General features: G+C 43.7%; 1 protein-coding gene across 4 annotated transcripts in view; it reads right to left on the reverse strand.

Moving 5' to 3' along the window:
• vn (membrane-bound neuregulin protein vein) overlaps positions 1–13,472 on the reverse strand; it is a 166,027-nt gene that overhangs the window by 21,228 nt on the left and 131,327 nt on the right. For all 4 annotated transcript variants that reach the window (XR_013063086.1, XR_013063085.1, XR_013063084.1 and 1 more), the window contains exon 4: positions 12,670–12,778. Coding sequence is in view for 1 of the 4 variants with exons in the window: in XM_034330107.2 (XP_034185998.2) it covers positions 12,670–12,778 (109 nt within the window). In the remaining 3 variants the exon portion in view is untranslated. The remainder of the gene's footprint in view (positions 1–12,669; positions 12,779–13,472) is intronic.

Consider the following 13,472-nt stretch of genomic DNA (forward strand, 5'->3'; position numbering starts at 1 on the left):
ATTTACGTCTCGCGTTTATGTCACGGAGAAGTTGGTGAAATAGTCGGACGTCGACGAATAGTTGCCGGCCGTTATAAGTAGATTTATGCGGAACCATAACCTTTGGACGTGGTGTACGGAGGTATCGGTGAATGAAGAGAAGTCGGATAAGAGACAGACAGAGAAAGAGAGGTAGTTGACTGTTGGGGTCACAGGGGAAAAGGCCGATGTCTCGGAGGGTGCCAGCTGCTGGAACAGGTTACTGTCTGGGAAATTGGGACGTCGGCTAGAGCTGTTCATCCTCGATCATTTTCTCAACGTTCCGTCGTTGTCTTTTCGTAGCAAATAGGAGGAAAGTGATCCGGATGCTAGCAGAGATCTCCGACATGTGACTCTATAGGTCCGGAAGTTTCAGCTGAAATTTGCTCGAACGATGATTCCCGCATTTGGATCCGACGATGAAGAGTCGAGAGTGAAATTTAGTTTGAATATTTGATAGAGAAATTTGAAGTGAAAAACAAATCTCATTATCCGAATGGTAATTAATGCGGTATAATTAAATTTGAAACAGTCGCTGCGCGTGTAGAATTTTATTCACAAATTCGTTGGAGCATCTTTCGGAACATCGTTCGAACGTTTCTGTTCCTCCCTCGATCTTTCGCTAATTAATTAGAGAAGCGTTTAATTAAGCGAAACGGTCGAATTTCGCGCGATGAAACTACATTCAAGAATCGGTGCAAGCAATTGGTCGGAAGCAGTATGTGTTCCGTTGCTCGAATTAATTTGCTGTCCGAACAGCGCAGCGGTCGCACCACAGCTCTCACCTCTTCCTCCACCTATCTTCTTCTTCTTCCCTCTAAACTGTTTGGCTCGCAACAACTCGTCGAATAACCGTGTCACAAATTAGGCACGGTGAATTAAATCGGCATCGATTGCCGCTCGTTTCACGCGAACGCCCGTAATTATTAATAATTATTTAATCGCCGTTCGGCGATGACCCGAATCAAACGAGCGTACGGTATTTCGCGGATTCGCTGTGCTGAACAAATTTGCGGTCGTTCTGTTCCACGGACCGTTTCCTGCGATTTCGTAATATTTATATTGAAATTCTGGGAGAAAGGGGGTGGCAAGCCGCATCAGGAAACCGATTAATTACTTCGAATGGGTGATCGTGACTGATCGAAATCCAGCGGAAATCCGCGTTGAAAAATCGGCGACCACGGATCGGTGTACGCTACATAGGAAAGCACTTCAATCGGATTGATCGACGCGTCGAGTCGTTTGATTAAGTTTCCGTTTATTACCCTCGATCGAGGCTACGAATCCCCTCTCATTATTATTCGTTTCCACCGATCAATGGCCGACTTGTACGCGTCCGCGGCCCTTCCACGCCGATTCCACTTAATTTCCTGTAAAGCGACACATTAAAATCCAAATCGATTCTCTTTCCAACCGTTTAAACAGCAAATTTTCACGCTAACCTCCCCAAATCAGCTATATTTCATTTCTGCACCTACTTCGAGACTGTTAATATTCATAATTCCAGTGTTACCATTGGGTTTACCATTTCGTTTGGAACGGTAAAAGGAAATTCCCCGCATTTTCCAGTTATTAATTAAACAAAAAGTAGAAATATTTGAGATCTCCCCTGCAATATTTTATTAAAAAAGCAACGTCACATGTTTTATACATTTCATCTATTGGATTTTCAGCTTCCTTTTTTTTTTTAAAGGAAATCGAACAGTCAGGATTTAGTTAAACTTCGAAACGTTTGATTTTCCGTGACAAATTGAAAGGGGAAAGGAAAAGAAGAAAAGTTTTCAGGTGTATCGCAAAAGCGAAACGGTTCTCGTTTCCGTTCTTAACAGCAGTTACGCCGCATCTTCCATGGCGATTACCATTTATTGGCACATCTTGAAAGCCGAGTTACCGTGGCGAGAGGCGTGCTTGCGTTGGACAGCTCTATTTCCTTAAACGACGGTTCGAGATAGTTACGGGGTGGAAATGTCATGCAGCCCGTAGAGAGGGCTGAGTCCTAGCCGATCCCTCTCAACTTCCGCCTCTACGTGTGTTGCCCACATATGTCACCGAAACTAACTTTTCCAACCTCTCTCGCCTCGCCTATACATATAACCTTCCTTACTCGATTCAACCCTTGGCCGATCGTTGGGTCAACATTTCCACTCGAAAATTTATTTCTTCTATCCGTGATATCGATCAAATCGAAATGCATGTTTAATGTCCTCTTAATGAACACACTTTTGCTAATTAACCAGCATATAATATTCTCGCATTCGACTGTGCATTCAACGGTGATTATCATCGCAGAAATTGGAGCAGCTACACGTATTCTCTTAAGTGGAAGCCTAAAATAGTTTGAAGTATAGTCAGGTGATAAGACGCGCTATCCAGAGCCGATAGATCGAAGCGTGCAATTTAATACATCGGCCAGCTTGTCGTCGTAATAGTTCAATCAAGAACCGAGTGCACCGGTAGTCTTAACGTTTACGTATCTACGTAACATCTGCAGGATGTATTAATCAGCGGGGCCATTAGTCAGCGTGGCGAGTGTAAAACGCGCGAACAATCCGTACCGATTCACCTTAATTAATTAAGTCGCTGTCGGCGAACGTCTTGAGTCAGCTACAGGACTACCATCCTCTTCGTTTCTCCAATTTCCTCGCCATCGAATTTTTCCTTTTTCGGATGAAATTTCGATGGTACTCGTCGCGAGGGAAAAATATTTTTTCCATTTTTCACCGTTGAATTCGTTGTATTTTCAGAGGCGGAGTTTCGATAAAGTTTTGGGAATAAATCAAGGTATATGTAATTGCGGGATGATCATCCGAAAATTTAGGAGGGAATTGTTTTTTAATTTCTGAGCTGTTGACCGTTCGCTAATAAATTCACAGCCGTCCCGCATGGTTCAGATATAAATACCGTGTGCTCGTGGCGGTTTCGCTCGATCGAGCTTCCGAATCTATCCCAAATAGTTCTAGAAGAGGATTGGCCAGTCGCGTGTGGTTACGCGAAATCCTTTCCGTCAGATTTACGAGCCCCGAAACTCGCTCGAAATTGAATTTCAAAAATAATACTCGTGTGTCATCTAATTCGAAAGTATCTGCCTGTTGGTCATCGGAACATGACAAATCAGGGACCGTTCAGTCTGCTCTTTTATTGGATTTCACTTTGGATCGTGGAAGTTTTAAATTGTTCGAATTTTCCGCCAGAGGATAAGATTTATTTTTATACAGCGAAATAAAAAAAGAAAAGAAAGAAGAATCGAGGGATCACATAATTCGACAGAGATTCTGCCGGTGGTTTGCGTTGAAATTTTACCAGGTGTAAATCCACTTTTAGCACGCCAGCATAAATCAAGCGCGAAGAAAGCGATCGTTCGACGATAATCCGACGGATTAGCAACGTTCGGTCGGTGGCCGTATTTTCTATCTCGAACAAAGACCAACCGAAGTGGATGGAGAGTGCTTTCAACGCGTCCGTAACATTTTTTTCCAGACTTTCGGAAAAATACGCGAAACGTTGTCGCATGCTACACTCGTGCAGCTTTTTCGCCTACCTCTCCATTCAATCTGGCGACGTAAATTGAAGTTTCAAGAGAAAAAAACAGAACAGAGAAAAGCTAGCGTGCCCGTGTCGTCGTAAACTGTTACTGTCTCTCGTTTAGGTGGCTACAACTACGGATAGAGTTGAAAATGGTACACTTTGCAGTTGTACCACTTGATTAGATGTCCAGATAATTAGTTTTCAACCCTTTCTCCTATTTCCACCAAGAACATATTTCATTACCTAATATAATATTTTTCAAGCGTTTATTGAATAATACATATCTACTTATACGGGAAATATAAAAAGTATAAAAGAAGAAAGAAAAAAAAGAGAAACGGTAACGTGTAGGAGAAAAATTTATGATAATGGAATATCGAGCTGCGAGGAAAACACGCGTACAAAGGGCGTCGGTGCGCGCTACCTTTGTACTTATTAAAATTCACGCGAAACATCACGAGCGTTGAATGTGTCGCGACGATGATATCGACGATATTAATAAAAGTTCGCCAAGCAAAGGGAAGAGGGTATATTCGATGGAAACAGCCTTGTAAATATTACTATCGCACAGAGAGTTGGTAGCAACAATTTTCAGATTACATTCGCATTCTGATAATTACAAACGTCTGGTCGGAAAGTTGAGTAGAATTTTCATTATGGGCAAAATAATATCCGGTTAATTAAATCGCAGAATTTAATTAATTAAATTTTGCAAGGTGAAAATGACGAAAGATGATGTTATCAAATGATTCTGTTTCTAAAATTGTGAAACGTAAACGGCGTGTAGGCAGATTATTAGTTGGCGAGACGAGAAGAAGAGGCGAGAAACGAGGCAGGCGAGATCGTGAAAAATAGAATCGTTTCCCTCTTTTCCCGTGGCTCGAGTCGCCACCACCATGGGCCAGGTGTATCTTTTTGGCGGTACGACGAGATTTTTGGCTCGCGATCAAGTCTCGAATGTTTTGGCTAGCCCTGGCCACGGTACCGTCTTGTCTACCGTGCTTCTGCGTCGCGAGAAAAAAATCTCTATCCGAGCTTCCGTGCGACCGACGCGACGAACGGAGAGGGTAGCTTTTATTTTCTCTTCGAAAAGACGCGCCTCGGCCAGAACAGTGCCGTATCAACCGATTCTTTCTACCATTTCTATTAACGTTTATTCGCTCTCCTAGAAATATCAAGTTCCTCGATCCCTTCCAGACTACCGAAGTGCACAAAGTTTCCAAACGTTCGATCTTCACCGTAACGGCATACAAATTGAGAGAGAATCGAGTGCACGCCACAATCCAATAGCATTTTATCGAAAGAAAATTGTCGAAGAGAAGAAAATAAAGAGTAACAGACACGTAGCGAAAACAGGACATTTTATTCCTGAATTCTCTGGAAAAATACGGCTAGCTCGCGTAGTTTTGACACGGTGAAGATCAGCGTGTCTTTTCTAGCGTGCTCGTCGGTCTGGAAAAAGCAGCGACGAGAAAGATTTCGCAGGAAAGCAGAGAAACAGTGTGAACCGTGTAGAGGAGAGTAGAGGAGAAGCGCGAAGGGAGTTTATTTTGTCTTGGACACGTTCAGACAGAGGCGTAACTCCGTTTCGTCTGCCTTCCAGCCCTCCCTCTTCACCCTGTCTCGTCGTATATTTTCGTCGCGCCGTAGCACCGATTTGCTACCGAGTTTTACGTGTCAAAACGCGTTATCGTATTGGTAGCAGGCTTCGCTCGACGAGCTGTCCTTCGCAGCGATTTTCCACAACGAAGGCAGTCGAGTTTTTCACGCGAAGCCGATTTCCCGAGGAAAAGCGAAAGAAGGGTGTCGACGGCACGCCTGGAAATGTTCCTTCAGAATCGGTTTAAGTGGATCGGTTCAGAGCGAGGAACATCGAGTGGCTTACAACAGCAACACCGTTTCCCTTCCTGACGTTTCGATTTCCTTTACCTTTATTCTCCTTTGCCTGGCCAACTTTTTTCCACCTACAATCTTCCTTAACCCTTCGAACAAACGACCAAACGCGTCGCAACGCGGCTGATCGACGCTCAATTTTCATTCCTATTCATTTTCGAAATTTACCTTTCAACCTCTACCGAGAGCTTGGCGTGAGTTGCTCATATTTGTTGAAAGTTAACGACAGGTCAACGATACAGAGGGGAAGAGAGAGAGAGAGAGAGAGAAAAAAAAACCATCGTAAAATTTCTGCGTTTTAACATGCGAGCACCGGTCCGATTAATGAAGACTATAACCTGAATGCAAATAGCTGACCGACAACTGTTTAGCAATGTATATGGATGAGTATGGAAGTTTGCTTTTACACCGCATGAATATGGAGATGATAGTTTAATTATATGTCACGAGATTCGCATGTTGTTCGGCTGTTTCGGGTTGTTAAAGGGATCCTCGCGATTTCGACGCTTACGCGTGACTTGATTTTATTAATTTCAACTCTGTCGCGTTGCTATTAATGCTCGTGCAAAGCCATTAACTTTGATTTAAACAAAAATAAAAAAAAATAAAAAATAAAAAATCTCAACACGAAACGTTGAAATAAAATATTTCATAAAAACGATAATCTCTGAACGAAGCTTTTCTTTTATCGCGGAAAATGTACACACAGTTTCGAAAACAACCGCGAAGCTTACGAAGAAAAAGTGACAAAGTGAAAATTTAATATTCCATGGTGGTGGTTGGTGGCGTATTTTCTTGTCGAAGCTCGAACGAAGTAAAGGTATCGCGTAACACCATTAAGACTCGCAAAGATAATCCAAGGGCCCTTTGAAAAGGGATACACGGGCGAGCTTAGTCGAGGGCATAGCCAGCCGTATTTGCGCGCGTTGGCCGGCTAAATAAATCATTATCGGAGAATAAAGCGGCACTCTTTGAATAATACAGCGTAACCGTAGCTGGGCAGACGGGTGGATTTTAGGTGGCTTTGTGGAGTAACGGAGCACGCGAGCGAGGACACGCCGAGCCGCCGCTGGTTTTCGTGGATTAATTGCCCATTCATAAGCCACCCTTTGGACTTGCAAAACCCTGCCTTTCCTGGACCGAACCCACCGCGTAAAGATTGAAAAGAACCCTCCTCGAAATACTTGGACTCTGCGATTTCGAACTATCCTTTTTCATCCTGATCGCGACTTTATCACCCACGAATATTTGCAACATTTTCTTAATCGAGGATAGTGTGACGTTCATCTTTTATATCGAGAAACAATTTCTGAACGTTTATTGAAGGTGGAAAAAGAAAATTGAAGAAGAGTTAGACGAGTTGAGCAGGACGCTTCTCTCTCAAAGACGCGTTTCTTTGTACCCCGTCGAGGATGAACCTCGTTAAACGTGAATCAAGTCCCTCGTGAAAACTTTAGAGACTGGTGGCCGGGACTTTGCGTTGCTCCGCGCAACCTAATAATTCATCCTGCGGCCTGTTCCCCTCTGTCTACATTCTTGAGACTAGGAATGGGTGTCTGTATAATCCTCAGTATAATCCACATTCGTCAATCCGCATTCATCGTTTGCTTTGAATATTTTAAGGATCATGAAAAAAAGAAATTGGCACATTGGAAAGTCTACCGATTTATTTCTAGCAATAACCGTCGAAGAATGAAAGGAACGAAAGTATATAGATGTTTGCATTAATACTCGGGGGAGAAATTGCAGCGGAAAGTAAATCAGTATTTCCTTTATTCCATGAATTCGTCGTCTTTGTGTTTCCGCACCGATAAACCTGCTTTCTTTGCCGTAGTAATATTTTTTATACCTGAGACGTAAGAAAAATTTATGCTCGGTCGAGGCACGAAAGCTCGAACTCCGCTGCGTTTTCCAAGGGGGTGGGTTCCCGCGGTTTGCCGTACTCGCACGATTCTGTCACGTGAATGGTATTTATACGTTCGATACGAAGCGGCGATAGTCGACGAGAAATTGTGCACCAAGATTCTCAATGCGTGTTTACTATTAGCTGTTTGATAAACCCCTTAACACATGATTGTTTGCAATATTTAACGTAGCTATTTATGTTGTTTTTAACAAGTACGCCCTTGCGTTTAGGGATATTAAAAATTTATCATAATTACAACTTCCTTCAGCTGTCATCATTATCACCGTTATTATTTTTAATTTATTCATCGCCGACGAGGCTGGTGAGGGATGTATTAGCGTATCCAATTTGTAACGAGAAGGGAAATTATTTTAACGACGAGAGTCAGGATAATTGGTCGAGGGTTTCGCGATTTCCTTCGACCTTTCGCCCCTCGAGCGTCGTTTATTACGTTCTCCACCCGTCACAGGCTTTTTCTCTTTTTTAACCGAGGAAAAATTGAAATTTTATTTAAAAAAATGAAACTCACCACGCATTGTAGCGACTAGTTAATTGAGTCGGGTGAAATGGTGTCTCGATACGAGACCGTTTCACGATTACCCTCCCGCGCAACCACCTCAGAGTATTACGCGATTCTACGACCCGTAAACTGCGCTCCACCTGTACATACATTGCCAGCCAAAAATATGGGACCATTTTATTCGGAATTACATTCTCATAATTCTTAGCCGACGGAGGCCTATGCTGCACTCGAGCAAACTTTATTTTATTGGGCACGGAATATCATTTCACATTTTTATCGTCAAGCGAAGGTACATTTCTGATCAGTTTCGCATAGGTGTACGTTGTGTTTGTCAGGACTGTAGCAAGGCAATAGAGGGTCGCGTTTATCGGTTCGCGTAGCGTTCCTTCGGTAAATTACGGGAGACCGTTCCATTGTAAATAGGGGTTGAAAGGGCTGCCGCGGAGCTATGATGACGGCGGTGGGGGATGATGGTGGTGGTTGCCTCTCGAAGCTGGCTGGCATTTCGAGGTGTTCTTGCGAGCACTCGATTACCAACGCGAAGGACCAGCTTCGAATGGGCGGTGTTCTCAGCGTTTAAACCGTTTTCTCTTGGCCAAAGCGACGCGTTCCGCGGTTCTACGGTGGTGCACCCCTTCGTCAAGCTGGTATACGGGGCTTTTCGCGGCGGAATGCCGAGTCTGATCGCGGACCAACGGTAAACCGTCTGCGGGCGACACGTTGAATTTAGTCGGCACTCGGTACAACCGAATAGAGGTTAGCTCTGGAAAATTGGTAGCTCGTATTTTCGTTGCTTTAGCTGATCGCGGTCGACCAAGTTATTTCCTGCTTAAATGCTAGGCGAGAAAGTATACGACGCGGTTACGTAGCTTGTCCTTTCTTAAGAATCCTATTAGTAAATTTAACTCGCAGTATATAGATTTTTTTCTATTTTTATACTATCGTCTGTCCAAAGCCACGAGCAGGCAATATGCGGGACCCAGGAACGAATGGTGAATTCCGGAAGTCGAAACTATGCAAAACTAATTGCTGATCGGCTTCAAACGTTTCCCAACGCGGTACGAATGTTAAATGTCTCTGAACCGCACATTATCTCTTGCGGTTTGTAACTCTGAAACGTTAGCTCGTTCACTTCCAGTTTCTTCCCGAATAGTTTCCTTATTTTCAAGGAAAAATCTTCTAAACAATGTTCATTCGTTCAATTTTATATTATTTTATTAGATTTCTTGTTTACGAAATCTATGAACTGTTTTCAGAATGATCAATCTAACAGGTTATACTCTTCGCGGGATATCTAGTTTCTGCTCGCGTGTACGAATCGTGCCGGGCATAGATCGAAGCGTTCGAGACAAAAGCTTGCGAGCCGAGATTACGGCTCGATTAATTCAATTCCATCCGGTAAATGGATTCGCGCGAACCAATTAATTTTTCGTCGATGCTGATACACAGTGTTCCGGGCGAAGCGTCCTCGATGTATCGTATGCGAACACAGCGATTCCTCTCTAATTACGCTTCGAAAATTAAAGAGGAATCGCTGGAGGAATTTTGATAACGAACGTATATCCTTGCTACCTCGTCAACCCAATTTTCCTCGAGATTTATGCACCTTTCACTACTAAGCTTGGTTAATTTTCATCGTCCTTATTAACGGACGAACCTTTTCAACGAGGTAAAGGTAGCTAAGAGCATAAAAGCCGCAGACTTCCATCGGTTCTAATTTAAAGTATACAGAAAGGTCAAACGAAAATCTTCAGTTTAAATGTATAGACGCGCTATTTTTCTGAACGTGTAGGTACTGTTTTTCAAAACGTTAAAGCGTTCAAATTTCCTTGGTAGAATCTCGACCTCGTTACTTTACCCACTTCGAATGAATCATTTCACGAGTGTTCCTTACGAGAAAACGTATCGAACGCTCGCGAGGATGGGTGTCAGCCGACACTTTCGTAATAAAAGCTTTTGCGTTTCTCCGGCTAAAATAATGAGCGTCTGAAAAGGGGGAAGAGAATTCTCATCCGGAGATCGTCGCCGCGTACTTCTCGTTCTCTCGTTGGCGATGATTGCACACACGACTACGACGACGACGAGGGGGAGGATGGTACACTTTGTACGACGGCAGCAGCTTTTGTGCGTACGCGACGAGTTTCGAGCGAGTACGCGAGCTTTCTCGCGTATATGGGCCAGGGTTAGGACGGAAACGGCTCGACGAAGAGAAAAAACGGCTCGAGAGGTCGACGGTGTGAAGCACTGGATATTAGAGGGTGCTTTCATTCTTTTTTCCTCCTCTTTTTCCATCCTTCCTTCCTTCCTTCCTTCCTTCCTTCCTTCCTTCCTTCCGGTTCAGGGAACTTTCCTGCCAGAAGGGATGGAACACTGGTCGTTCGTTCAGCTTTAATATTCAGCTTTTTGTTCACCTTATCTGCCACGAATGGCGTTATCATAGCGCGTCAGCTTTTCACCTATGTCGAATTACCTCCAGGTCGAATCTGGCTTGGACAAGCATCCCGTCATTCTCCACGCCGCGTTATCCGATATTTCCGAAGCAGAAAGCCGCGTTTCGAATATTTTATCAATGTATTCGCGGCCTGGCACGCGTCAATCCTCGTGTTTCACCCGTCACGAAGCACGTCTGCCCGCGTTTGTCTATCGATTTAACGCGATCAGAGGATTGAAAGGGGATTTCAAGAAAATTTCTCGTCTATATTCATCACCGATATTAACGCAAGATGAACCTTCTTGAAACTCGTGCTTTTTTCCTCAGCGACTGCATTGGAATATCACAGGTGTTGCACAGGTGTGGAGACTGGAATGGAATGGATACGACGAAGAGTCTCGAGCGGGGTAGATTTACGAGCTTCTCTCGGCAGCAGACTGATCGCGAAAGCTTTGCATCGTCCCCGTCGCGCCGTGTATTTTGGCCAAGTACCGCGAGGCTTGCAAGAGGGTATCGGCAGTGATTGCAGAGGGTGGAAACTGAAGCGATGGGACCCAGCTGCGATAAACTGGATACTCGATTCACGACAACGTTTCGCGTGTTCAATTTATAAACAGGAATTCGGTGCCGCGATCTTTCAAACTGGGCCATTCGACTTCGTCATTTTTCTGCTCGATCTTCATCGATTTTTTCGGATACTTCGCCCGGTTGCCGTCGTTCTTTTTCTACCTACGATTCCGAGCGGGTTTATAGCGAGTTTATCGGGATCACGGGGAGGAAATTTATTCCGCGAGAAGACGAGTCACTGGGAATCCATAAATCGAGTACTCTCGAGATACGAGCCATGATTTATTATGAACAACGAGAAGAAATAGTTGCAAACCCGGGGAAAGGAGGATCCGGTTTCGCTCCGGTCTGTCGATTTATTAGCGAATTTGAACCATCCTTATCGTATTCGTTAGAGTTATTTATAAAGACTCGTTTTTAGTCCGTTTCAGGATGTAATCTATTGTCGAAAAAAATTTTTTCCACCGTTACGGTATGCACGTCACGTGTGAGCGGATTTCCAGGAGGTCGCAGAGTGCACTTGGAGAAGTTCCGAGTGCACTGTGCTCGCTCTATACTGCACTGCCTTGCCTAGGGTCACGGTATATACTTTTTCAGAGGTCAAGGGTTAAAGGGAACGTGGTTTTCCAAGAAATAGCTTCTGGCTGTACCAAGTACCAGGGCAGGCTAACTAAACAATTAATAAACCCTGTATAAATTTTCATAATCGACCTTTCTGCGACACGCAAATGCCTTAATAAATTTCAACTTTCACTAACTTTTCTTTCTTTATTTTTTCCCGTTTGAGAACAGGGCAGCAAAGTAACAAACGATCAATCTGAAGGCGTATATATGCCTAAAAGAGAGAGCTTTATGACCCCATATACTCGCGGTCGTATGTTTGCTGTTTTCGAGAAAAATCATGCTCCGCAAGTTACATTTTTCTTCTTTTTTTTTTTTCACGAGTTTCACGTCTGTTTCAGTTTCCACGATGCGTTCAAGGAAAGTGGATGAAACGAGCTAGGGACGAGGAGAGGAATAAAGGAAAGTTCCCACGTCATTGAAATAATAGCAGCGTGTACAGGTAGGTAAAAGCGACGAGTTCCGTCGTGGTTTCTCCTCGTTTCGTTGAAATTAAAATGAGTCGAGTGTTTGCGAAGATCGAGGGAAAATGTTGGCCGACCGAATGTGTTTGCTTTGATATCGGCCAACTTTTTCCACTCTTATAGTATACCCGTGATTCTTCTAACAAGAGTAAATCGAACGTAGAACAGAGCGGAGAAAGAAGTAACGCGTTCGTTGCCGGTTGATCGAGCTGCTAATTTCGTGGAACGATCGCTGATCATCGCCAGCTTCAAAGTTTTTTCATTAAACCTGTACTAGATCGATTTTATCCGACACGCTGCTGGGAGAGACCAGTGCCGACGGAGAAATTTAATTTTCGAAAGAACCGATAAAAAGCAAGAACCGAGCAACGAAGGCCGAAAAATTTCGAACGTACGAATTTCCACCGGAAGGGATGTAAAAACGAGGCGAGTAGAACGTAAAAATTCTGGTACCCGGAGTGAATGGAATTTTTTATGAGACTCAACAGGAACGAAGCGATTCCATCCCGTTGCCCTCTCGCCTTTATTCTTTCACGCCGAGAACAAACTTCACGATGTTGTTCACCTTTGATCGACGATCGAAATTATCCGGTTACCTTCGACTCGCTCCCAAGAATTTTATCAACAATTTTTCGTTAACAAAATTATCGATAACGAATGAATACGTATAGTTGACGAAGCGAATAATTAAATCGATCGACAGTGAAAAAAAATCGCTCACCTGCATGCTGGTTCACCGACGGTCTCGAAAAACAGGCAGGTACCCCCGTTCATGCAAAAGTCACCAGTCATCGGGCACGGTTGTTCCTGCCTCACCCACGGTGGGGTCGCTGTAACAAAAGTAGAAAGAAAAACATTAGTGTTTAGAAAGGATTATGCGCATCATTCCTTTATGGGGGTAGAAAAATTGTACGTTCCAGTAGGTACTTTTATTTTTCCTTCCAACGCGATTTCTCAACTTCTGGTCTACTTTTACATTCTCACTTTTTTTTCTGACGCGAATAAATCGTACGGCGTTAAAGCTTTGTTCGTCTTGGAAGGAAATGATATCCGCGTTGGCAGCGGATTCAAGACAGGACCGTGAATTTTCATTTCAATCGGCCCGCTCGCGGATTAGTCTTTGGTATGCAAATGGAACGGCTGCTAAGAAGAAGGAAAACCGTGAACGCGAGAAACGACTGGATTTATGAACAGCTTAAAACATTCCCTTATCCCTCCCCTAAATTTTCCCATACCGTATCTTCTGCCACTTTCTACCTTCCCCTTTTTCTTTTCCTTTTATCGCTTCAACGAAAATGTCGAAAATCAAACAACACCGACGATTCGAAGACACGTCTTTCACTGAATTTTCCTTCTGCTTCTTAGCGGTAAATCTATCGTGTATCCCATAAATTTCACCGCGAACGCGTAATACCGTAGCCGACTGTAATTCCTCACTGTCGTTCTCCGTTGTTCAAACTGTAATGCATTATGAACCGAGCTTCTATCTTGCGGCTTGTTTTGAACATCGATTAATCACTTGAC

The sequence above is a fragment of the Osmia lignaria genome, chromosome 2, assembly GCF_051020975.1.
Source record: "Osmia lignaria lignaria isolate PbOS001 chromosome 2, iyOsmLign1, whole genome shotgun sequence".
Classification (NCBI taxonomy): domain Eukaryota; kingdom Metazoa; phylum Arthropoda; class Insecta; order Hymenoptera; family Megachilidae; genus Osmia; species Osmia lignaria.